The sequence below is a fragment of the Euprymna scolopes genome, chromosome 4 (genome assembly GCF_053919585.1).
Source record: "Euprymna scolopes isolate OS-2025 chromosome 4, ASM5391958v1, whole genome shotgun sequence".
NCBI classification, from domain to species: domain Eukaryota; kingdom Metazoa; phylum Mollusca; class Cephalopoda; order Sepiida; family Sepiolidae; genus Euprymna; species Euprymna scolopes.
The window spans coordinates 35602935-35627415 of record NC_136485.1 but is presented as its reverse complement, the minus strand read 5'-3'; the positions used below and the strand labels follow the sequence as shown (position 1 = coordinate 35627415).

At 31.7% G+C, this 24481-nt stretch overlaps 1 protein-coding gene across 6 annotated transcripts in view; it reads left to right on the top strand.

Annotated features, from left to right (window-relative positions):
* LOC145267060 (dynactin subunit 3-like) overlaps window positions 1-24045 on the top strand; it is a 56496-nt gene extending 32451 nt beyond the window's left edge. For 3 of the 6 annotated variants that reach the window (XM_080123051.1, XM_080123024.1, XM_080123017.1), the window contains 5 exons: window positions 128-211; window positions 10813-10830; window positions 21285-21343; window positions 22952-23011; window positions 23787-24045. In XM_080123051.1, coding sequence (XP_079979177.1) covers window positions 128-211; window positions 10813-10830; window positions 21285-21343; window positions 22952-23011; window positions 23787-23876 — 311 coding nt within the window. In that variant the 3' untranslated portion in view covers window positions 23877-24045. The remainder of the gene's footprint in view (window positions 1-127; window positions 212-10812; window positions 10831-21284; window positions 21344-22951; window positions 23012-23786) is intronic. The other 3 variants (XM_080123059.1, XM_080123041.1, XM_080123033.1) reach the window with 1 other exon arrangement.
* The last annotated feature ends 436 nt before the right edge of the window (window positions 24046-24481 follow it).

The window sequence follows — 24481 nt, the reverse complement described above, 5'->3', positions numbered from 1 at the left end:
TGCTTGCACATTGAATGCTTTAGATGGTGAGAGGAAAGACGAATGAGAAATGTTGGGTGAAAGTAGTGCGAGGAGAGGAATAGTCTAACATTGTTATAATTTTATTAAAACGCGTTTTCTGTTTCAGAGGAAGACCTAATCAAACAAACCGCATCTTCCATGGAAATGCTTAAAAACCTTGAAGACGTCATCAGTAGTGAACATATAAAAGGTTTGCTTTTATTAACCTTTTTTTCATATTTGTTTTTTGTTTTTCGCGTAAACGTCACACTTTATCAGATCCATGCAAAAGTTTTTGCCAGTTTGTAAAAGTGACATTTTAAACCATTGTAATCTATTCTACGCATATTGTTATTACTGAAACGTATCGCCAAGATTAATTCATAACTTTTTCATTCAAATTATTTAAAGCATCATTCTTATTTTTCTGCAATATTCTCACTTATGTTGACGCGAAAACTACTTTCCTTAGTCAACAGAAAGGGAATCATCTTGATAATGCACGTCCTCACACAGCACTACTGACCAAAGATCTATAAGAATTTGGTTGTGAAATTTTGCCCAATCCTGCATATTCTTCTGACCTACCTCTCTCAGATTATCACTTATTTCAAGGATTACAAAACCATTTCTTAGGTCGACAAGAAAGTTCTTGCTGAATTTTTAATTTTGATTTCAAATGATGTATTTTCAAGTTTTCGTTGTAATATCTTTATTTTATGTATCATTTTAAAGAACGTTTTTTTTCTCGATCTAATCGTCTGAATTACAATCATGTCTTTTCACAACGTTAAAAAAAAGCAAACTCCCACAATTTTCTTATTTCAATTCAAGCTAGGCCGAAAAGCTGCTGAAACAGCTTGCAACATCAATAAAGCGTTTGGCCCAGGAACCACTACTTAATGCATATCACGATGGTGGTTTAAGAAATTTTGTGACAGCGATGAGTCTTAAAGATGATGAGCATAGTGGTCGGCCATTGGATGCTGACAATAATCAGTTAAGAGCCTTAATCAAAGCCAATCCATGCACAATTATTCAAGAACTTGTTTCTGAATTAGATGTAATGTATACGATGATTTCCAACCACTTGAGAGAGATTGGAAAAACAAAAAACTTGATAAATGGATGCCTCAAAAATTGAACGACAACCAAAATAAACGCTTTTATGAAGTGTCATCTTCTCTTCTTTTACACAACAAGAACGACCCGTTGCACAACCGGGTTGTGACTTGTGATAAAAAGTGGGTTCTTTACAACAACCACTGACGCTTAGCTCGGTGGTTAGATGCCAACGAAGCTCCATGACACTTCCCAAAGCTAGAGTTGCATCAAAAGAAGGCCATGTTGACTCTTTGGTGGTCTGCGATCAGTCTCGTCCACTACAGTTTTTTGAATGCATGCAAAACCATTACAGCGGAGAAGTACTGTCAACAAATGGGTGAAATGGATCATAAACTTTGACAACATCTAGCATTAGTCAACAGAAAAGGCCTAATTCTCCTCCACAACAAGGCCTGACCGCACATTGCTAAACCGACCCTGCAGAATTTGAACAAATTGGGCTAGGGAACTCTGCCTCATTCGCCATACTCTTCACACCTACCGACTACCACTTTTTAAAGCATCTCAACAACTTTCTGCATGAGAAATGCTTCAAAAACCTAAGCGATATCAAAGATGTCTTCAGCGCCACCAGAATGTAAGATTTTTATTGTGTTACTGGCATAAATACACTTGTTTTGTGTAGGTAAAAGTGTGTTGATTTCGATGGTACTTCGATCAATAAATTTTTGTCTGAATCGACATGTTCATCTGAATTTAAAAGTTAAAAACTGCAAGAACTTTCTAGTCTACCTGATAGACAGTCTTCAGTTTATACCACAAGAGGAGATTGAACACGGGTTAGATTCATATTCATGTCAAAACCTAAAGAATTTTACAAGCAAGGCATTTATAAACTCATTGGAATTAAGTTATGGAGAGCAAAGGTCGTTATTGTTTGAATAAAGACTTTTTAAAAGCACACAGCTTTTCATTTTTAAGATGAGATTTTAAATCGGCAAAAACTTTGGACCTGATAACTTTTGATAAATCTTAGTATTATATAAAAAAAATACTAAAATTCTTGTCTCTTGTTAAAGTGCAGAAACAAATTAAAAATTGAAGCCTTGTCTATCCATGTGTGATAAATGGTAAATATAAGAACATACAATTATAGAGAAAGGAACAATAATATTATAAGACGAGAACAAAGAAATTACTGTGCTATCCATAGTCTACATTTACTCCTTTCATAGCGTGCTTGGTTTGTTTGGCTAATACAATAATTAGCATAGCTAGGCGTTATCACATATATGTAACCCGTATTCAATAATTTGGCAGCTCATTAGCACATCTGCATAGTGAACCACATACTTTGAATCCCATAAACGGCATTGTTGATAGGACCTTTGTTTAATATGGAAGTACCTTAAACGGTAGAAAAGAGAAGTCATTGATTCGTACAGGGCATGAAACCTGGGATATGTAATGTACTTGGTTTTGCTAATGCAGTTATTAGTATAGCCAGGCTTTATCACCTATAAGTAGTCCATTAGTGTATCTGAATGTAATTCTAATAATACCTTTTTATATCTTTTTATAGCGGTATATGTATCTATGTGTGACAAATGGCTCGTGCTGATTCTCTATTTATGTGATATTTAGGCATGACGGATGACTCTTGCTGTTATTTTGTTATATTTGCTAAAAATCTTTGTAAAAAAAAAATTTTTTTTTTTTTCTGACTTTGGTTCTACCAAATCAGGCTGACTGAAGATATTGACTTCCTGATTCAAATGTACATCAAAGTTTTTGTCATTGCAAAGCTTAATCATGTTCTGCAAAGCAAAAAAAAACAAAACAACATTCCCCCTATACCCCCTCCATCCTTACCCTCACCCTTTTACTCCCTGCTTTTCTGACCCAGACAGTAGGGCATTAAAATATGCCGACTGTCCCTCATCAGAGTAAAAGTCCCTCAATGTCGATTAAGCAGCAAAAGAGTCACTTCAACAAAACCTAAAACACACATGCATATATAAAAAGAAAATGGCAAGAACGCATAGAGAATAAACTCTCCAAAGTAATACCAAACATTGGAATAAGAGATACAAATAAGAGATGTCAAGAAAAGATGTAGTAATAAGACTCTGAGTGCCTATTTTTATAATGTGTCAGGAGCCCTACACAATACATCATATACTGATGGCTGTGTGGACTTTAAACAGGCCCAAATAAAGCATTACCAAGAGAATAGTTGAAAGGAGATGTTTAATAAAATCGACCCAGAAAAAAAAATTATTGAATTCCTGAAAGAGATAAAAATATACAATAAAATATAACAAAAGATTCCACAAGAAAAACCAAAAACAACTAACCAACATCTAACACATTGCAATTAATGTTTTGGCATTAAATGACCCAAAAGTGGTTGATATGCTGTTAAGCAAAACAAACAAACAGACTTATGGGAATATTTAAAAAACAAAAAAAAAAAAAAAAAAAAAAAAAAAACAAGTCAAACATAAGAAAACATTTTTTTTTCTTTTTAAGTTAAAATAAAAACATTTGTTTACTTTTGTAAAATCATAAATGTTTTTTTTATAGTATTTATTTTTTTTGTGTGTGATATTTTATTAGTAAATGCTTACCAAAAAAAATGACAGTGAAAAGTGAATATATCAACAATTTATTTAATTCTTCCAAATTTCGGTCTGTCAATTTGAAAAAATAAACAAAAAAAAACTTGTTTTTATTTTTTTTACAAAGAATTTTAGTGTCGGGGGGGGAATAGCATGCCAGTTCGTCTAAATTAAAATAGGATGCTTCTTGTTCTTGACATAAGAATCCCAGGTTGTTTGAATGGCGTGCCTAAATATCGCACAAGTAGGAAATAAGCAGTTGCTGTCCCTAAATTTGTTGTACCTAAATAATAAAACCAATTTTTATATTTATAGACATTTGTCCTAATATTTTAGGAATAACGTGGATAAAAAAACATGGAATTACTGGTTTGGTATTTTTTTAAATTCATCCAAAATTTGTATACAACCACGGAACAGCACATCGATCATGTTCATTGCTGTTGGGATTTATACAACACTAAAATAAGTCAGTGTGGTTGTGGTCTTTTTTAAAGTCACATGAGTTATTCAAAAGCTACACTCAATCCCTTTGGGTTCACATGAGCAAAATGTCATACACCGGCCACTATGACTATGCGGTTCCTACTGAGCTATTAAACCGGACATGGTGATATGAAAAAAGATGGAGAATGCAGCCACTTTTAGTTGAAGTAATTGTCCCTCATGATGCTAGCTTTAATAGAAGATAACGAAGTACCAAGATCTTGCGTATAATATGAAAAGAAACTGGAATCATAGGAAGATTCATTCTTCCAGTAATTATAAAAGCAACCAGATTCATGAAAAAGAATTTCAAAAACTATCTGACAAATATACCAGGTGAACCGAGTACAAAAGAAATACAAATAGTTGCACTTAAAGGGATGGTTAGAATCTTAAAAAAGATCTCTGAGTCTCTGAAATAGCAGGTGAATGTCTGGCATCCAGTTGAATGCCCCATTCTCAGCAAAAATAAAATAAAAACTTAAGATCTCTGGTTTCAATTATTTATGGTCAACATCAGTTAACTGTTGACTGAATTACAATTTAAGCCTCCAGACTGATAGGGCCAGGAACTGTTGTGAGTGAAGTGTACACATCTTTTTAAAATAAGTTCAGCAAAGGTACATGTTTGCAAACTTTAATTCTGTATATTTACTTCCTCTTTTTTTTAATTTTTTTTATTTCATTCCAAACAATACAGTGCCAATTTACAGGGATACTATGTAGGAAGTTGAGCAACAAAATATCTGTTCACATTACACTTGAACTTCTGCATGTCAGTACAGTCAGGGAAGCAAGGACCCAGGAGGGAATTCCAAAGTCTAACAGTTTGAGGGAAGAAACTATTTGAGTAGAAAGTTATCTGCTATCTACGGATATCTACAGTGTAGGGGTAGGATTTTACTGCTTGTTGAGTTAGTTGGGAGTATATTTACATTGAGGGGGTACACATTGAGGGAGTATTTACATTGAGGGGATACACATGCTGTGAGTTCATCAGAGCACATTCCATTTAAATACTTGCAAAACAGGCATATTCATATATCAAAGAGTTTTTACTTGGAATACGATTTTCACTTGTGACCAATACTATATAAGCACCAAATTGTTCAATTAATATACATGGTTGTTGTTCCTTTTCTTTCAAAGCTGGTGCTCTGATACAACTTTCACAGTTTTCTTTGAGTATAATTCTTATTTTTTTTGTTCTTGTACAAAAAATGAACTTTTTTATGGGAATAGAAATCTCATATTACTTTAGACATTTTATCACAAATGATTGCAACGTTTGTTCCTTTCTCGTTCTTTGCTTTGCTTTATGTTGTTTTGTAAAAAATTATTATTTTTTTTTTTATATTTGCAGCTTCTGTTTTTAGCATAATTGTAAGGCTTGTGCTAATTAAGTAATTATAACTTGAAATATAAATGATTATTTAATTTATAGGTTTTATTATGATATTGTGTGTTGATCTGGTAATTAGGTTTCTGGTGAGTCAATAACCCAACAAGATACTTGTTTTGCTTGTGCTAGGAGGTATGGATCACAGACCAAATCATAAACTGAACTGTATAGCTGTATGAGGATTTATTTATGACTGAGTAATTCCTATCATCATGATCATCAAATGCAACGAGCAACTAACTACTAATGAATTATGGGAAAAAATCTGTATGCGCATTCTAATCTGTTATTGATTTGTAAGTTGAGTTGTTATCATAAATATAAGGTACCCCCCTCCCCAAAATGATACCTACGAATGGAATCATTAATACAATTCACAATCCTTTCAGTAATCTAAACATATTTAATACAAATAAACTTAACTATATGTCTGACTTGTCCACAAAGTTCCAGTTGTGAATGTCCGACAGTCTTTATTTATCGTCTTTTAATGATATGTTATCAATGTGCATCTTTACACTGCAGGCACATCTGGATATGATCGATTTGGGCTGTGGTAACATTCTTCAGTTCAGGAATAGTTTGAAAATTGTTTTGGTAGACATTGTCTTTGAGATAACTCTACAGATAAAAATCTGAGCGTGGGTGGGGAGGCAGTGAATGTTAAGCTTGTTTAAGATCAGACCTCCTAGTTATGAGACAATCACTAAAGTGTCCTCATATATTATTGAATGAAGATGAAATGGTGAATCTTGGAGATTTATGTCTGAAACTGAGTAGATAAATTGTGCATTGACTAAAGTTTATTTCTACCAAAAGTGGTTTGATTGCTGAAAGGATTGTGAATTTTGTTAACGATTCTGTGGGTGAATTTCTGTATCTTTCGGCACTTACAAGCTGCCCCCCCCCCCTCAGCTTATACGATATCAACCATACCTATTAATCAGCTGCAGCTGGCAAATCCTATGTAAACTTGTAAAGTATATATTGCTGCTAATATATATTTAACAGAATATTCGGGAATACTAATTTTGTCTGAAAAGTAAATTACAGGAGAACCCCGGGATATGGTATTAAAAATTAGTAAAAACATACAGTATGATATATAATACACATGTATATAATCCAATAATATTATAAATAACGCTGTAAGGGGAAGCAAATACCGTAAGCAGGGTCTGGAAAAACATTGTATTCCACATCGTAACCTGAAAAAAACTGCATATCAAAGTTTAATGCCATTGAAGTCAAAGTGCTTGTTGGGAGAGAAACAACAGATGTGTTTTTTTTTTTTAAATATGTCATTTTAAGCAAAAACAATATTACTTAATTGTCATGTTGAAAATAGTAATATATCCAAAAATTATGAAAATTCAAGTTGAAAAACTGCTATTGTGTTTTTAGTAAAAAAAAATCTTTTAAAAAGTTTATCAATGCAATGTAAAATATGTGTTTTCTGAGTTATGTGAAATCTTCACTGTCTACTCTCAAACATCTACAAAAGAAAATGTAATTTTCCCCCAATTTTCCATTGAAAAGTTAAAAGTAATTTTTGTTACTTTTAACTATAACTTTCTACTCTATGAATTTTTGTAATTTTTGGATATATTGCTATTTTCGACATGAAAAGTAATATTGTTTTTTTTTTTTTTTTTTTTTTTCTTAAAATGACATATTTAAAAAAATTGATCTGTCGTCTCTCTCTCTCTCTCAACAAGTACTATAGTTAATGTTTGTCTAAGACAAGTTTGATCGACAGACTATGGATTTTAGGTCATCAAGAATGCTCCTATTAAAGGTACATCTTCATTATTTAAAACGATCATATAATTAAAAAATACAGTTAAAAATCAAGTGAATGTGTTTTGAATATGTATTCATACCACTGTTCGAGCTGACCAGAGCCACTTTTCTCGGATGCAGCTTTATTTCCTTCGTGTTACGATAAGACAGATGGAAATGTAAAACAAGACGGAACTGTGAAATCAAATTCTATATTTTTCACAAGTAATTGACTCTTTTTCTACCAATGAAAATGTTTGAAGTTGCTTGATAACAAGATGCAAATATATTAAAGATCTCTCTATAATATATATTCAAATGTCTATGCAATGTTTTCAGTAAATTTTTACAATTTGTAAAGCACATTTTATAATTATAATTTGGTGTTTCTTTGCTATAATAATGAAATTCGAAGATCGAAATGTTGAATTTCAAGTAAAACCAATGGTATCTACTTAATTGTCATGTTGCAATAATGAACACATCCAAAAATTATGAAAAACAATAAGGTAAAAAATTATTAATAAAAATAGTTTTCAAAGACATTAAGCAAAAAAATTTTTTTTTTTTTTTTTGTGTTAAAAAAAGAAATCGGAGAGTTCAATTTGGAACAAGGGAAGTAAATATTTTCTAAAAACTTTGAAAATCTTAGCAAAACACAATTTTTGCTAATTGTCTCCAAGAACTGTATTCGTTAATAATTAATTTTCTACTTAATCATTTTTCCATAATTTTTGAATATGTTCATTACTGTGACACAACAAGTAAGTAGATGCCATTGGTTTCACTTGAAATTCAATATTTTAACTTTTGAATTTTGCTATTATAACGAAGAAGTGCCTATAATTTTGAAAAGTACAGGGCAGAACGAGAAGTGTTTCCCTATAAAAAAAACAATACTACAGCTTTATTTTAAAACTTTTATTGAAAAAATCAATTCAGGTAAGTTGATTATGTACTAGAGCTGACATCTATTCAATGTAGCCGCCTTCAGCCTCAATCACTGCTTCAATACAGGTTTGAAACAGGGAGCATGTATTTTCCACCAGCACCAGCCAGAGCTTGGCGGATAGCAGCGATCAGGCTGGCTTTGATGTTGTGGGAGGTCATGGTGGTGATATTCTTGATGTATGACCAAACGAAGTAGTCCAGCGTGTTCAGGTCAAGGAAGGAGGGGAGGCAGTGAGAGTAGGTACAAAGTTGTAGCCCTCCTTTTGAAGCCAAGCCTGGGTCATTTTGGACTTGTGGGCCGGTGTCAAGTCTTGCTGCCACACTCAGGTCTGTCAGCGGTCAGGTGTTTGCACCAGGGGATCACCACACTCTTTAGCACATCCAGATACACTTTGGTGTTGACTTTCAAGCAAACTTTGAAGATGTGAGGTGGCATGATGTGGCCCTTACTTGAAACCACATCAAAGACTATAACCATGGTCGGAAACTTTGTTTTCATCACCCTGGGCATGTCCTTCCAGCATTGAACCATCCGGATTTGCATTTTGAGGGTGCTGGCAATGGTCCTGTTGTCATAACTTGGATCGGTAGAGAGCATAAGTTATACAGCGGCGCATCTCCAATCTTGTTCGTTGAACATTATGTCGCTTTCAGACATGATAAAAGGCTCTTACTGCTGTTGGGATTTGTACACAACTGGCCAGCTAGTAGATGGTCTGCAACAAAAAAAAAAAAAAAAATCAGTTTTCATAAAACGGAAATGGAATCATGTTGTCTTTTCTGAAGCAACAAGTTTATTGTTCCACCCTGTACATTATCCATATACTTGTTGATATTTAGACAAATTATGCCATCGTAAAAAATCACGGGTTTAATCTCAAATTGTTGCAGGTTTTAATCAACCTTAATTATGCTCATAGTTTCAATTCTTATCTAAAATCCCCCTATATTGAACAAAAAAAAGAAAAATCTGTATGATATACAAATTCGTAATGAAATAAGAATACTGTATTCCAAAAATCATGTAAGTTGATCAAGCGGTTTTATTTTTTTAAATCATTTAATTGGAATTTGTAGGCATTAGAACATAAACCTCGCGAATTTGAATTATTGTTGATTATCTCCTCTTGTTTCTTGACTTTGTCTTGTCTGCCATTTTAAAAACAGTCTCTTCAGTTACTTGTAATTTTTTTTTTTTTAAATAAAAACTACTTGATCGATTTACATGATTTTGAAATATGATATTTTTGTTTCATCATGGGTATGTGCATCATATAGAATTTTTCAGTTTTGTTTTTATATGGAGTGTACACGTTATTTCATATCTAGAACTCAAAGGGTTCTGATATTTGATATGTATGTATGTAGATTTGTAATGGTGATGAACCTTAAAAAAATGAACACCTAAATTATTATTGTGCTAAAACAATCATTGATATGCTATTTGGATATACTTAAGTATATATAGAAATTTTTTTATCTTGGATGTCAAATTAAAGGTTAACTTGGTATATCATTGCACTTTTTTTTTTTTAATTTAATAAAATCTTTTGGCATAATTTTTACAAAATTTTGAGGTTGTAAATTAAAAAAAAATTAATGAACTGTTTTTCGTTTAATTTTAAAGAATTTAAGTGCAGATTCAAGAATTTTTTCAATTTAAGTTTTTGTTAAAATTTGGTTCTTCGTTATTGTAGCAAAATTCGAAAATGAAATATTGAATTGCAAGTAAAACCAATGGTATCTATTGAATTGTCATGTTGCAGTAATGAACATATCCAAAAATCACGAAAAACGATAAAGTCGAAAATTAATTATTAATGAAAAGTTTTCAAAATTAGCAAAAATTAAGTTTTGCTAAATTGACCAAAGATTTTCAGTTTTCAGAAAATAGTCACCCCCCCCTTTTGTTACAATTCAAACTTTTTTTTTTTTTGCAAACTCAATTTTCGCTAATTGTCTTCGAAAACTGTTTTCATTAATAATTCATTTTCTACCTCATTTGTTATTTTTGGATATGTTCATTACTGTGACATGACACTTCAGTAGATATCATTGGTTTCACTTGAAATTCAATATTTCAAATTTCACTAAAATAACAAAGAAGAACCAAAATGTTTTGATTATTATCAGTTATCTCCCTTGCTGGTTCATCAAAATGAACTTTGACTCAATTTTCAATGCCATTAATGTGATGTGTATTCTTTTCTGTTTTAATATTAGCTTTACAAATTTTTTCTTTCTAATTTTTCCCCCAGTCAATGTCATAAATATAACAAAGTCAATTTGAAAAGATTTCTTTGTTTTTTTTTTGTTATTATTATTCATATTTACAAAAATGTCTTGACAGAAAATTTCAATCCAATAACAAATAATTTCCAAGAAAATAATTTAATTTTTCAGATGTAATTTTGTTTCGATTTTTTTTGTTGTTTTCAGTTGTTTTTTTTTTTTTTTTTTCATGTTTCATGTTTCTTTCATTAAGTTTTTTCTTTGCATGTCTAGGAACACCATTTTTTTCATGTAAGTTAAAAAATAAAAATAAAAACACCCTTCATCTCCGCTGCAACTTTGTGATTTTATTTACACTGACTCTCTCAGCATGAAAGGAATTTTTCCTAATGATTGCATGTGATTACCTCAAGACTCATTTTGCAAATATCAGTTCTCTGTGGTGTGTACATATCCTTTTTGAACTCACAGATTAATATATGTATACACTAAGCATACAGCAAATTTGTGAAATTGCTTTTAGAGTAAATAGCTGTAAATTCCCTTTGTAAAATATCTCTAAAACAAATGTAACTTTGTCTTTTTGCTTTTTGATATTCTGTGCTTCTGTTTGCCATGCAAATTTCATATCTGTTTTCACTTCTACTTTCATCTCAAATGCATAACAGAATATACACCATGTATACAAATGATTTCTAACCTAACTCAGGTTAGAAATTAACTTAATTTCTAACCTGACTTCCAGGAATTCTTACAGTCATCTCTGAAAAGGTTTTAAACTATAATTGGTTCAGATTATTTGGTTTTCTTTCCCCAAAATGAAAATAATTCTCGACCAGGAAAAATACAGTGTTATTTAGTTGATAAAACAAAGTTGAAACATGTATATTTGTTTGTACATTAAGTAAAACCCCAGAAGAGAACCCCATGATTTCTGAGAACTTGCTAAATAAAATTAAAACAAAAGAAAATTCATTGAATGATGAAAAGCTTATTATTTAATGCAATAAAAATATAAAGATCAATTGTAAAAAACAAACAAACAAAAAAACATAAAAGCTTAGTACTGCTTAGCTAAACTGCTGTATACTTTAAAGCTTTATACTCGTTGATATCAGCTTGTACTGAACCGTTAATAAACTAAAGCTTTTGTTTACTTTAATATTCCTGATGCAGAACAAGCTTTATGACATCGCATTACAGCTGTAACAAAAGAATAACTGTTTTCATATTTAATGTTTTAAATATATTTGATAAAACATTAAAGCTTGTTTAGTTTGAATTGTGTATTTTTGAAATTCACACACACACACACACACACACAAAAAAAAATGAAGTATATACAAGTTTTCAACTCATTTATTTTGCAAATTCCCTCCAACTTTATTATTTTTTTGGATAACTTCTTTTTTTTATATATATAATTCTTTTTGGTTTCAGTTGCATATTTTTGTATTTTATTTCTTAGAAAACTGATGTGTACCATTTTATTATTTAAGATAATAAACTTCCTCTTTTTTTTATTATTTAAGTTAAACTTTTTCTTTTATGATTATAAAAATAAGATCTGAATGTTGTAGTTTTGGAATCTATTTGGATTTGATATAATCTATTTACACATACTTTTATAGATAAAAGCATTAGTGAAAGTAATTTTACCAGCTGACAGAACTTGAATACGCAAGTAATATGGATTTCATCCTGCAAGTTTAAATGCTGATATGTTGACTGTAATATCGTCTAAAATCAGTAAGTCTCTTGATAGGTCTTTGTTTCTAGGGCAATAGGTCTTGACATAGGAAAGGCCTTTAATAGGGTTTGGCACAAAGAGTCGCTTCACAATTTTATGAACTATGGAAGATATGTCAACAGTTTCACAATCATTAATTCTTTTCTCTACGATAGGTTTATAAAAGTAGTTGTTGCTCGGCAGAAGTCTAAAGTGCATAGCATCAACGCCGGCATGCTTCAAGGACCTATTCTGTGTCCAACCTTCTTCCTAGTTTTCATTAATAATCTTCTAAATTATATTGGCCAAAATTTTTTTGAGAATGTAGAACATGTTGATATGTGGCTGCTTTCTTAGTGACTGCAACAGGGCCGTCAACAAATACTTGATATAAACTGTCCTATCTCCATGGGTGATCAAATTTTGTTAATTTCATGCATCTCTTTTAGTTTCCTCATAATACTCGTCATCATTTAACTGACAATCCATCCATTTTATTAATCCTTAATCTTGAATAGCTTTTAGCCTTAATATACTCATTAGTATAGAAAGAAATAGATATTGCATTTTTTTTTCTCTGTGATGAGTTATAAGCACTGGAAGATGTGTTAATCGATAACACTGTGCGACACTCCAAAAAAAGTACAGAACATTTGTGGCCATTTTTATATGCACAATGGCATGGAAAATCCATTTCTAGCTTTCTTTTTGTCGAATTAGTTACAAATTTTTTTTTTTTTTTCAAAATTGTCACTTTTGAAAATTTTGTGGATAATCTTAATGATGGGAGTGATGAACATGAGGCATCCCATCAGGATATTTTAGTGATGGCAAAACATTTTAAAGGAAAATAGAACCCTGGCATGTTGGCAGACTACTACTGGCCACTACCAGATGGGTATTCATCTGAGAAGGCGAGGCGCTATATGTACTGTGAGGTAAAATACCAGGTTGGTAAACTACCGCAGTCTTTCCTTTTCTCAAGGGTAGATGGGCCTCTCTTAAGCCGTGGTAGGTAACCCATTTAGTGATGGCGTCACGATAAAAAATACCCTTGATAGCCCTGGTGAAGTATCAAGTATTCAGCTACGGACAAGATTTGAATTACGCTATAAACTTGTGTAGTGAGTTCAATCTTGGCTGCGGCCGCATGTTGCGTTTTACTACTGGAATATAAGAAGGGAGGATGATATTAAACACATGAGTTAAGAGAACAAATGTTTAAATTGACAATTTTGTGTTTTTCATTCACAACCAATAATAAAATGATTTATAGTACATGAAAACCGAATCTAAGGAAATAATGGTCAGATTAAGTGTCAGAATATTTTGTTTACACCGAAACAGGTCTTATGTGGCATGTACTTTTTTTTTTACCCAAAATTTGCTGCACTGTGTAATTGAATTTTTTTAATATATATATATATATATATATATATATATATATATATATTATTATTATTATTATTTTTAAAACAGTAATCTACGTACACATGTGTTTCAAGGTATAACTATCTCTCATCAGCGTAGCTTGACTGTTTCTAGGAATCAAACTCCAGACCATGTTTCCGGAGTTCGATTCCTAGAAATAGTCAAGCTACGCTGATGAGAGGTAGTTACCTTGAAACACACATGTACGTAGATTACTGTTTTAAAAATAATAAAAAAATGAATAAAAATGTTATATACGTCAAAATAAATTATGGGCGACTTTCTAAGTAAATTAAAAAAAATGAGCTTTGAGGTGAGGTCACTATTTAACCGTATTTATCGTTTAAAAAAAAAACAACAAATATATATATATATATATATATTTATTTTAAATATATTAAATCCCCAAAACAATGTTTCATGTTAAACAACTGATGATTCCTATTGTTTGTTCATGTAAGTCAAACTATTCAGCAATTGATTGAGATTGATTGACTTACTGACAAAATAATATTCCAACGATGGACTTTTTCTTTTTATCTTTTTTGTTTTAATTCATTTTTATTTTTTTTATAGTTTTAAAGGTTTTAAGGAACTTCCAAGACTAATATATAATGTTACACCTTAATGACATCTAGGGAAATAATATTGGAAAAGGGAAAATGATCCCCAACTAAAAATAAAGTAACTCTTAAACATATCTGAGTACATATATAACTATGCATTGTTTAAATATACAACAACTTCATTCAACACAGTTCTTTTTATAAGTGCAGACATTTGTGTTCTAACTTTATTAAATACTTATATTTATGCACCATGCTGTACATTATCTATATACAGCTTCCTCTTTGTGTTTTTTGCTTAATGTGTGCTAAAGTCCATAAATGTATTTAAAGCTGCTTTAAAAGTAAATGCATTTCATATAATTGTTATTCTCCCTTGTATATAATTGTGTGATTTTTAATAGTTTTAAAATTTCTTCTGATATATTTTGTATACATACATTTCCCCCATGTACAAATTTGCTATTGTTTAGTACTCATCTTATCATAATTTGGTGACTTATTCTTTTAGAAGATCTTAATTTATCATCTAACAATGTAATCTTTTTTCCCATGTTAACGATGTTGTATGATTTCATAATTAAGATTAACAAGAATCAGTTTTCGTTTTGTTTCAATTGTTTCACTAAATTTTAACGTATTATTATAAAATATTGCTTTTAATTAAACACATTTAATACTTTCTTTATATTTTTATGTCTTTGCTTTCAATGTTTGTTTTACTAGTATTAATTGATAAGAGTGTTTGAAGTTTTTGCTAACATCTCTAAACAATTTTTCATATCATTTCTAAATAATTTGAATTTTCATTTAAATGCCACCCATAGAATCATTAATAAAATTCACAATACTCTCTGCAATCCAACTATATGTGGTGTGCTTGATTTGGCCACCAAGTTTCAACCATGAATATCCAACAGTTTTTTTTTTTTTGTATTATTTAGATTATAAGGACTACTGCTCTCTTCTCTTGAGTTTTATTCTCATAAAGGTTTCAGCTGATGTAATCTCTGATCTTCTTCAGATGTTTCTTGTTGAACTTCTCCACAAGGACCTGTATCGTAATGGATAACGTATTAGGCAAAATTCAGTTGTAAGTGACGCTCTTCTGGAGGTTGAAGGTTCAATCCTCGGTGCAGGAAATACTCTGAGTACAATTGTGAATAACTTGGTCATGGCTAACAGGATGCTACCCCCATGAATTGAATAAAGTGCTGTTAGAAATTCTGTGCAAATTCCCGTGTTGGACAGAAAGATTTCTGAGTTCGACAAGAAACACCTGAAGAAGTTTGGGGGTCACCTGAGCTGAAATGTTGTAAATCCAACAGTCAAGATGAAAGCAGTAATCCAAATATGCAAATTATCAATTCTCATCTAAAAAGAAATTTGGAAGCTTTGTTTTATTGCTATTCAATAAACACATCTAGATATGGCATGCAAAATTTTCAATAACTCTGACATGTTCCTTTATGGTACTGCCCTTATTTAGGCTGTTATAGCTCTCTACATTTTAGGGATAGTGTAGAAAATTGTTTATCAAAACTTAAAGATGAAAAATGAGGGGAGGAGGGGATATAAGGTCCAGTTAGTTTCAAGCTCGTTCAAAGTCACACTTTCTCCTGATTACCAAAGTGTTCTCACATATCACTAAGAAGCAATTCAATAAAGATTGTAGGACACTCTTGACTGAAATTTGGTGGACAAACTAGACATAGACTGAAGTTTAATTGTACCAAATAATTAAAGAAAGGATTGTGATTAATGGTGATTTCTTTTTAAGTTAGATTCACATAGTGTACAGTAATAAAATTAATAAGCAGGTTATTACTGATTGGATATTCATTAGTTTTCTTTAAAAATCCCAAATTTTCTTGACCCACACCAATCGTCATTTATGTCTCATTGTAGATTCTAGGCAAAGATTTATACAAGTTACATTCTACTACATAGATCACAGACGGCTATTGTAATTCATTGAATTATGACTGAGCTTCAGATATAAACAAGATATCAAAAGGAAAAATTTTCAACACGATCATAATATCGCATTCAATCAGTTTACATTCAGAATATTGAAGACCATCTATACTGTGAGTGCGCTAAAAATTCTATCCTACTTTTGTCATTGAATATTAGATTGTTTTTTCAATTGATAAACAGTCGGTTTTTGGAGTAGCAAGTTCACTCTTGCCATGACTTGGGTTCATGGCTGAAGATATTTTATATTTGTGAACCTTTTTATAATGCTGTCGGTCTAGGCAACAACGTTTTGGGAACTGATAACACTGGTAAGTTTTTTCATTTTGATAATGAAAACAAAATGGATGAATATAAAATCTCTCCAGAAATAGATTGTTTTGTTTCCAATTAGAATCGGATTGTATATAAATTTTTGATTTTATACTCTTAATTTTTCTCATGTAAAAAAAAAAATAAAATGAAATGATTTTTCTGACATTCTGATTATAAAACAAAAAGCGATGCAATTATAAAAAAAAAAAATAGGAAGCATTACCTTTGGAATGCCCGTCAAATTTCAGAATCTTTTTATCATCAATCTAAAAATTTAAAACTGGAAATAACCAAATAAACTGTTAAAAATGCATGAGTTATCAAAATTAATTAAACTATATTCGTGTAGAAAAAAAAATCTATATTTATGGATTATTTTTTTTTTTGTTAATGTCAATTTTTGAAAAACAAAATTGCATTGGTAATTTGAATGCTTCTTTTTCAACTTGAACATTTCTTCTTTTTGATCTTTTCAATTCTGATTATTATTTTTGTTTTCTGTTTTTCTGTTCAGTCTTTTGATCTATTTTTTTTTTTTTTTTACATAAGAAAGGCATGATAAAATATTGGAACATTTTGATATTAGAGTTTTACTCTAAACTAAATAGTTGTTTTCTGATATGCAAATCTTTTAATGAATTTAACAGTCACTAATGTTAAGTTAAAAGAACTGGATTTTCTCACTGTCTGTTTGACTGATTCTCAATTTTTTCACAAAATCTTGTATGAAGTTGTATCTTTATGAATTTAGAAAACCAATCACTGTGCCAGATGACAGATAAATTAACTACAACATCTCAATCATTCACATTTTTTAATTTTTGAGATGAGGATTGGTTATTCACATTATTCGGACTTTTCGGACTACTGTTCTCATTTTGAGTGTCATTTTCATAATGTTTTGGTCAATGTAACTTCCAAACTTCTTTAGGTGTATCTTGTCAAAATCTGGAATGTTTCTGCCGAATTTGGTAATTTTGACGGAATTTTGACCGAAATCGTTTATTTACTTCACAAGAGTAGCACGCAACAGCTATGACTGGATAGATATCCTAAGTAATTTGCAATTATATTTTCTGAATGCCCACACTGAGCATTGAACCTTCAGGAGAATTTTACAATTGATTTTTCCAAGTACTCTAACTACTGTAGCATGAGTCCTTAGAAAGATTCCAGAGTTCAAGAAGATACAACTGAAGAAGGTTGGAGGTTACATTGACCAAAATGTGAAAATGACACTCAAGATGAGAATAGTAGTTTGAAGATTCCAAATAATACGAATAATCAATCATTCAATTTTGAACTCTGTTAACGCAAGTGAAAAGTGCTTTCAGCAGCACCTCCCTCAATGTGGAGCAGTACTCCATCTTAGGATATATCTAACTCTTTAAGATAGAGTACTGCTGCCACATCTGTGGAGGTACTGCTTCGAGCACGTTTCTCTTATCTTAACAAAATCGTATAAAATCGACTTGGCAATCTAGTGAGAATAAGCACTTCTATTCTCTACATCCTTTTTCTTATAGAAGAAATGTTGCTAGCATTTCTCTATTTCATAATTATTTCCATGGAAGATGCCTGAATCACTATTTTGGCTTCCTCCTTATAAAACCTTCACAGCAAGAACGCTTCTTCCTAATACAGCTGAAGAAAACGTTCGTGTTTTTCTGTAACGTTGCAAGATCCACACATTGTATGCAATCTACAACACAAGGAACATAGGGCAAGTAGTAACTTGAATCCTTTTTTTTTTTTTTTTTTTTTTTGTAATATTTACTTCCTAATTCTGCCACACATGACTTCTCATGACAGCCGTGACGTCACCCGCGTCTAACGTGATTGTCTTCTCAAATATCCTCTGTCCTTTTCATAGTCTTTTTCGTTGCACACAGCTTGGCATTTGCATATGTGCATGTGTCTCACATGAAATGCAATTTCCTTGAACAGAGTTTCTTTCCAAAAATGTGATACAGAAGAAAAAAGACTGCGTTATTACCCCCCCCCCACCACCATCTTTCCTGACAAAAGAATTAAATGGATTAGAAATAAAGAGTCGTTGAATATGTTGATGACAAGTGTTTAAGCGTTGTCTTAAGGAGAATTGTTTCCCAACACTCTGGAAAACCTCATCAGTATGCCCTGTATTTAAAAATTCAGGTGATAGATCACCTCCCTCTCAGTACGGGCTAATAAGTCTCCTGTGCATCATAAAGTAAGTTACTGGAGTCAATATTAAATAAGGAAGTAGTCGACCACCTCAGCAGAAATAACCTTTTTAGTGACATGCAATATGGTTTCTGTTCCGCTAGATCTACAGCAGATATGCTAACGGTTTTATCTTATAGGATTAGTGAATCTCTCAACAAAGGCTTCCTTTCTAGGGCAATTGCGCTTGACATATCAAAAGCCCTTGATAGGGTATAGTATAAAGGCCTACTTCACAAGATTTCCGGCTACGGTATAGCTGGAAATGTCTTCTCAATTATTAAATTGTTTCTCTCTAATAGGTTCATAAGAGTAGTGGTTGATGGGCAGAAATCAGAAGCTCACCGTATTAATGCTGGAGTCCCTCAGGGGTCAATCCTGGCCCAACTCTCTTCTTGATCTACATCAATGATCTCCCAAAACACATACTTAGATTATTCGTTGACATTTATGCTGACGACACTACCATCTATGGCAACACATTAATGGCCGTAAATGACAATGTTCTCTTTGATTCTCTCTCCTCTGATCTTGAGCGCGTGGTGCAATGAGGAAGAGGTGGCTGGTTACTTTTAATGCATCTAAAACCAAGCTCCTATCTTTACATTATCAACGCTCTGATCGCCATCTGATATCAATTGAAATTGAGGACTCTCGTCTTGGAGAAGCTTCATGTTTTGACAAGCTTCTGGGCTTGACCTTTACTCCTGATATGAAATGGAACACGTACATCAAATTTGTTACCAAAGTCGCTGGAAGAATGGTGGGATCTTTTTACCGCTTCAGTAGATATCTCACTGCTGATGCAATTCTCTATCAATATAAAAGCCAAGTACATCCAAGGATGGAGTATTGTTGCCACATCTGGGCAGGAGCTGCTAGAAGCAGCTTAGCCTGCCTTGACAGAGTAAAAAATAGACTTTGTAGCTTAGTGGGGGATGCTGTTTTCTTTTCCCTGCAACCTCTTTCCCACAGCTCCTGCCCAGATGTGGCTACAGTACTCCATCGTTGGCCATACCTGGCTTTTATATAGGTAGAGAATTGCATCAGGAGTGAGATTTCTACTGGAGCAGTAGAAGGATCCTACCATTTTTACAGCGACCTTGGCAATGGATTTGATATAAGTGTTCCATTTCAGATCGGGAGTAAAGGTCAAGCCCAGAAGCTTGTCAAAACATGAAGCCTCCTCAAGACGAGAGCCATTCATTTCAATTGATGACAGCTGGGCATCAGAGCATTGATGATGTAAAGATAGAAGCTTGGTCTTTAGTAAATTACAATTTCCAAATGATTTTTTGTCAGGACATGTTCCTGTAACCCTTCGTCTTTGTTTTCAGTAGTCTGAATACTCCAATACTGTTCTTGCTGACGACTAATCCAAATTGGAAACTGCCACTGTTTTTATTTTGTTGTTTGTGTAGATTGGTGACCTTTTAAACCTACACATTTCAGGTGAAAACATTATTACGTACTTACGTGTCATGTCAGAATTAGTATAAATTCCAAAAAAAATGATCCAGTAGAAAAATATTTACAAGTAAAACTTGAATTATTGAATTTTATTGTATTTGTTAATGTGGAAGAGTTGTGCGACCAATTCAGTATGACAAAGAGTTCCGTCTGCCTGCTTCCCACCTGACTACAACTTGGATGTGTTCAAGTCCAACGTTAACAAATTCCTAATGAACCGTCCTCTTAAGTAAACACTTCATCAAATCTCCACACTAACGTAATGTACTTGCAATAGCCCTTATCCCTGAGTGGCTTCCGGGCCTTGATAAGTGGTGACCACTGTGTAAAAAAAGAAAAAAGATAACTCTTAAAAGTCTGCCATTTTCAAACAGAAAATCTCAGAACGTAATTATAGGTGATTTTTTTTTTTTTTTTTTTTTTGTTAAAAATACATCTAGCACATCTACTGGATCATTTTTCATACTTTTTGTAATTTATACTAATTTTGACATGGCAGGTTAGTACATAATGTTTTCATCTGAAATGCATTGGTTTAAAAGATCACCAATCTAACACAAACACCTTTGTTTTTTCATAACAATCTTGACCTCTAATTTAGAGGATCTTATCTCCTTTCCTCCTTAAAATAAATATAATTTTATTCTTGTATTTTGTCAATCATAAATCAATTGGAATTAATATTTGGCTATAACTTGGAAACTTTTTGAATCATAAATTTGTCTGTGATGTTAGTTTTTAGGGTGATATCTTGTATTCAGTTACATATGCTAGCCAAATGAATTGAGCCTAGAAAATTGCCAACATTGATCATCTATTGCTTTGTCTCTTAAACTATTTTTATAGAAGCTTTAAAATTTCTGCTTTTTGTTCAGGATTACTTGAATCACCATCATAAAACATTAATTGATTTATACATTTTGTGTTGTATTTTAGTTATTTAAATATTTTAGAAATTTAATTGATTCATTAATCATTAGATTAGAAACTGAATTTTTTTATTTATTTTTTTCAAATATTTGAATGATTTATGTTTCTGTCTTTTCTTGCAGCTGCTGCTTCTAGCCATCAGAAGATGCAAGCACTGAGTCAAGTTCATTTGAAGCAACAAGTCAGTCTGTTGTTGGATTTTTTATCTATTTTATTTTTTTTGTGTTCCCTGATTTTTGGCTGTAAATGAAACTTGCATCTTAAACCTAACAAAATATTTTAACTTTACATTAATATTTATAATCTTCGATATTGCTTGTTTATTTGTGAATTTATTAAAAAGTATTTTATTTTTATTTATTTATTTTTTTTTTTGCGTTCATCAAATAAACAAACACTATATGAAATTGTGATCATAGAACAAAGCGTGCTATATCAAAAAAAATGCTGTAAGATAATGGTGACAGGAAGAAAATATGGTTTTTGTTTTAAAAAAAAAACTTTTATGATAATACAATAATTAATCTCTCAACACAATTTTGCAAGACAAGGGACATAATACTAAATAATTCAAAGTTTTTCAAGAATTTAGAAAGCCCTTTTTAACATACGGAGGCTGGGGAAACATTGGAAAAATTAAAATTCGCTTAAAAATGATTTTCTTTATAAAAATCAAGCCACTTGTGCAATTTACATGATTTTTGGTGTACAATATTTTCTTTCTGCCATAAAGAAAAATCTTTATAATATACAATATTATGAAAATATTTCTTCAGTTTTTTTTGTTTTTTTATATATATTGAGGAATTTCATATTCAAAAGTTTTCCTAATCTAGTTGTAAATAGTAAAACGTCAGTTTAATAAGAAAAAAACTTAATTATGATTTGGGCTAGGACAACAGCATATTATTTTCATTATTTTGACTCTGAAGTGTGTATCTGTTGGTATCTTATGTTTTTATACAGTGATGTGGTTCTTGGTTGATTAACTGTGTCAGATATATATTTGAGAGTCAAAACAATGATAAGAATAATCTGTTCTCGTATCCCTAATTATGATTAAGACTTAAAATTAAGAGTTTTTTTTTGTTTGCTTTTTATCAGATCAACAAAAGGAACGAGATGGAATCATGAACATAGGAAAGAACGTACTATTTTAAAAAAAATGTTTTTCTTTTAATGCATTTTTCTTATCTTTAAAAATTTCTCATAATTACTAAAGCAAAACCCGCCTGCCCCAGCTATTGTCGTTGAACATCACACATTCATTCATTTCAAATGAATCTGGGCTATATGGAGGTTGCCAACATTCATAAATAAAAATGTTTCTGTGGAGCAAACTGGATTCGAACTTAGTCCACCAAGTTTGTGTCACAGAAAATACTTTCACTTCGAGATGTTGGCAACCTTCATGTAGTCAGTGTTGTTAACTACTAAACCACCGTCACTATTGTTGTCAAGCATCATCCATTTATTTTGTATGAATTGGATGATTATTGTCAGCATTCGTTTTATCAATATCTTTCTAGTCAGAATTCTTTCTAGAAATATGTTGAGTACTTATGGGAGCGACTGTGAAGGTTGCCAACATCCTTAAGTGAAAGTATTTCCTGTGACACAAACTCAATTTGAATTTGGCACTCCCAGATTGTCAGTCCATGTTGTTAACTACTTAACCACTCATCACTTTACACAGAGCTATTACTTACATCTTACGTATATATTTTGTTTATTAGAAAAAAAAGTTTTTAATTTTTTTAATACATTATTTTTGTCTTTTTATTTTTAGGATGAAGCTGCCCGGTTGACAGAGAATGTGAGCAAACTGTTGAGCAGTTATAATAGCATTGTATCCTTTATTATGAGAATTCATGCACAGTCAAACTGACTGCTCTTTCTCTCTTTCCTGAAAGTTAAAAGCAATACTTATTCAAGGCCAGAAACTAGCAAATATCGAGTGCTAGGTAGATTCCAACTCATAAAACAGCAATTCTTCCCCTTTTATCAGAAACATTATTTATGGAATGTGAGGAATAAGGGAAAGAAGAGTTATGAGGCTTCTAAAAGTCAACTCGAGTCCATTTTCTACTCTCCTCATTTATTGATTACTAGCGGGGGGGGGGGGGGTACCCGGCGTTGCCCGGGTGTCTGGAGGTGTGTATGTAGGAGGGGGGGGGCTGTTTTAATATTATAAAAAAAAATATGATGTTATAAAAAATTGGAAAAACCAAAACAAAGCAAAACCGTGAACAAATGTAAAAAAAAAAGGGAAAAAAATGGTGTAAAAGAGGAAAAAAGGTTTAGGTAGGAAGACAGGCTCGAACCTGGAGCATCGAGGCTAAGGCAAAAAAATAATGCCTGACACGTTACCTCTATACCAAAGAGACACAAAATTGAGAACGGATAAAATTAACCCTTTAAAAACACTTGCAGATGGTTGAAACTAACGTCAACGTTTTCTAGGTCAAACATTTAATATGGCATAATAAATTACACTTGTATTAGGTTGGTGCAAAAAATGTTTTGACGTTCAACTAAATATATAAAAACGACATTATTTTTGCACCAACCTAATAATAATAATGCGTGTATTATTATTAGTTTTCCTTAATTTATTTCTTCAGATAACTTTATTGTCCAAGCAGTTTGTTCTCTGGGATAAACTGGTCACAGAACTTGAAGTCAAGGCAAAACCGGTGAAAAAAATTGAATAAGGTGATGCACTACTTATTTCCAGCCAATCAAATTTATCATGCAGAAATTAATTATTCATTTGTAAACAGTTGCTTGAGACTTTCCTTCTTCACGAAGGTATTTATTTCACAATGTTCGTTTTTCACGAGTAATAAATGTTATGAATTTTGTTTTTCAATATCAACACCATTTTTATTGTTTGTTTTTTCTTTTGTTTTCTTTTGTTTTTTTTAACAATTAACTGCTTTCATTGCAATTTAAGAGTCACTTTCTTGTTGCTTATTCTAACTTGCACTTATTTAGGAAAATAAAAATAAAGAAAAACCTTTATGGTGTACCTGCTTGTCATGGCATGAAGTTATAATCCAAAAATCATCAAAATTGATCAAGTAGTTTTTTAAAGAAACTCAAATTATAAAATTTTTATCAGTACTTGTACAGTTTAGTCAAGGCATTCAAAAATGAAAATATCGAAAAAAGGTTATATTGTACATATCCGTTTTGGAAAATTTCATTTAAATATAATCGAGCATTGTTTTTTTTTTTGTTGTTTTTTTTTACAGCAGAAAAACACATTCTTATGAGAGCACATTGAAGTCAGCCATTATCAAATTTGCTGAACATG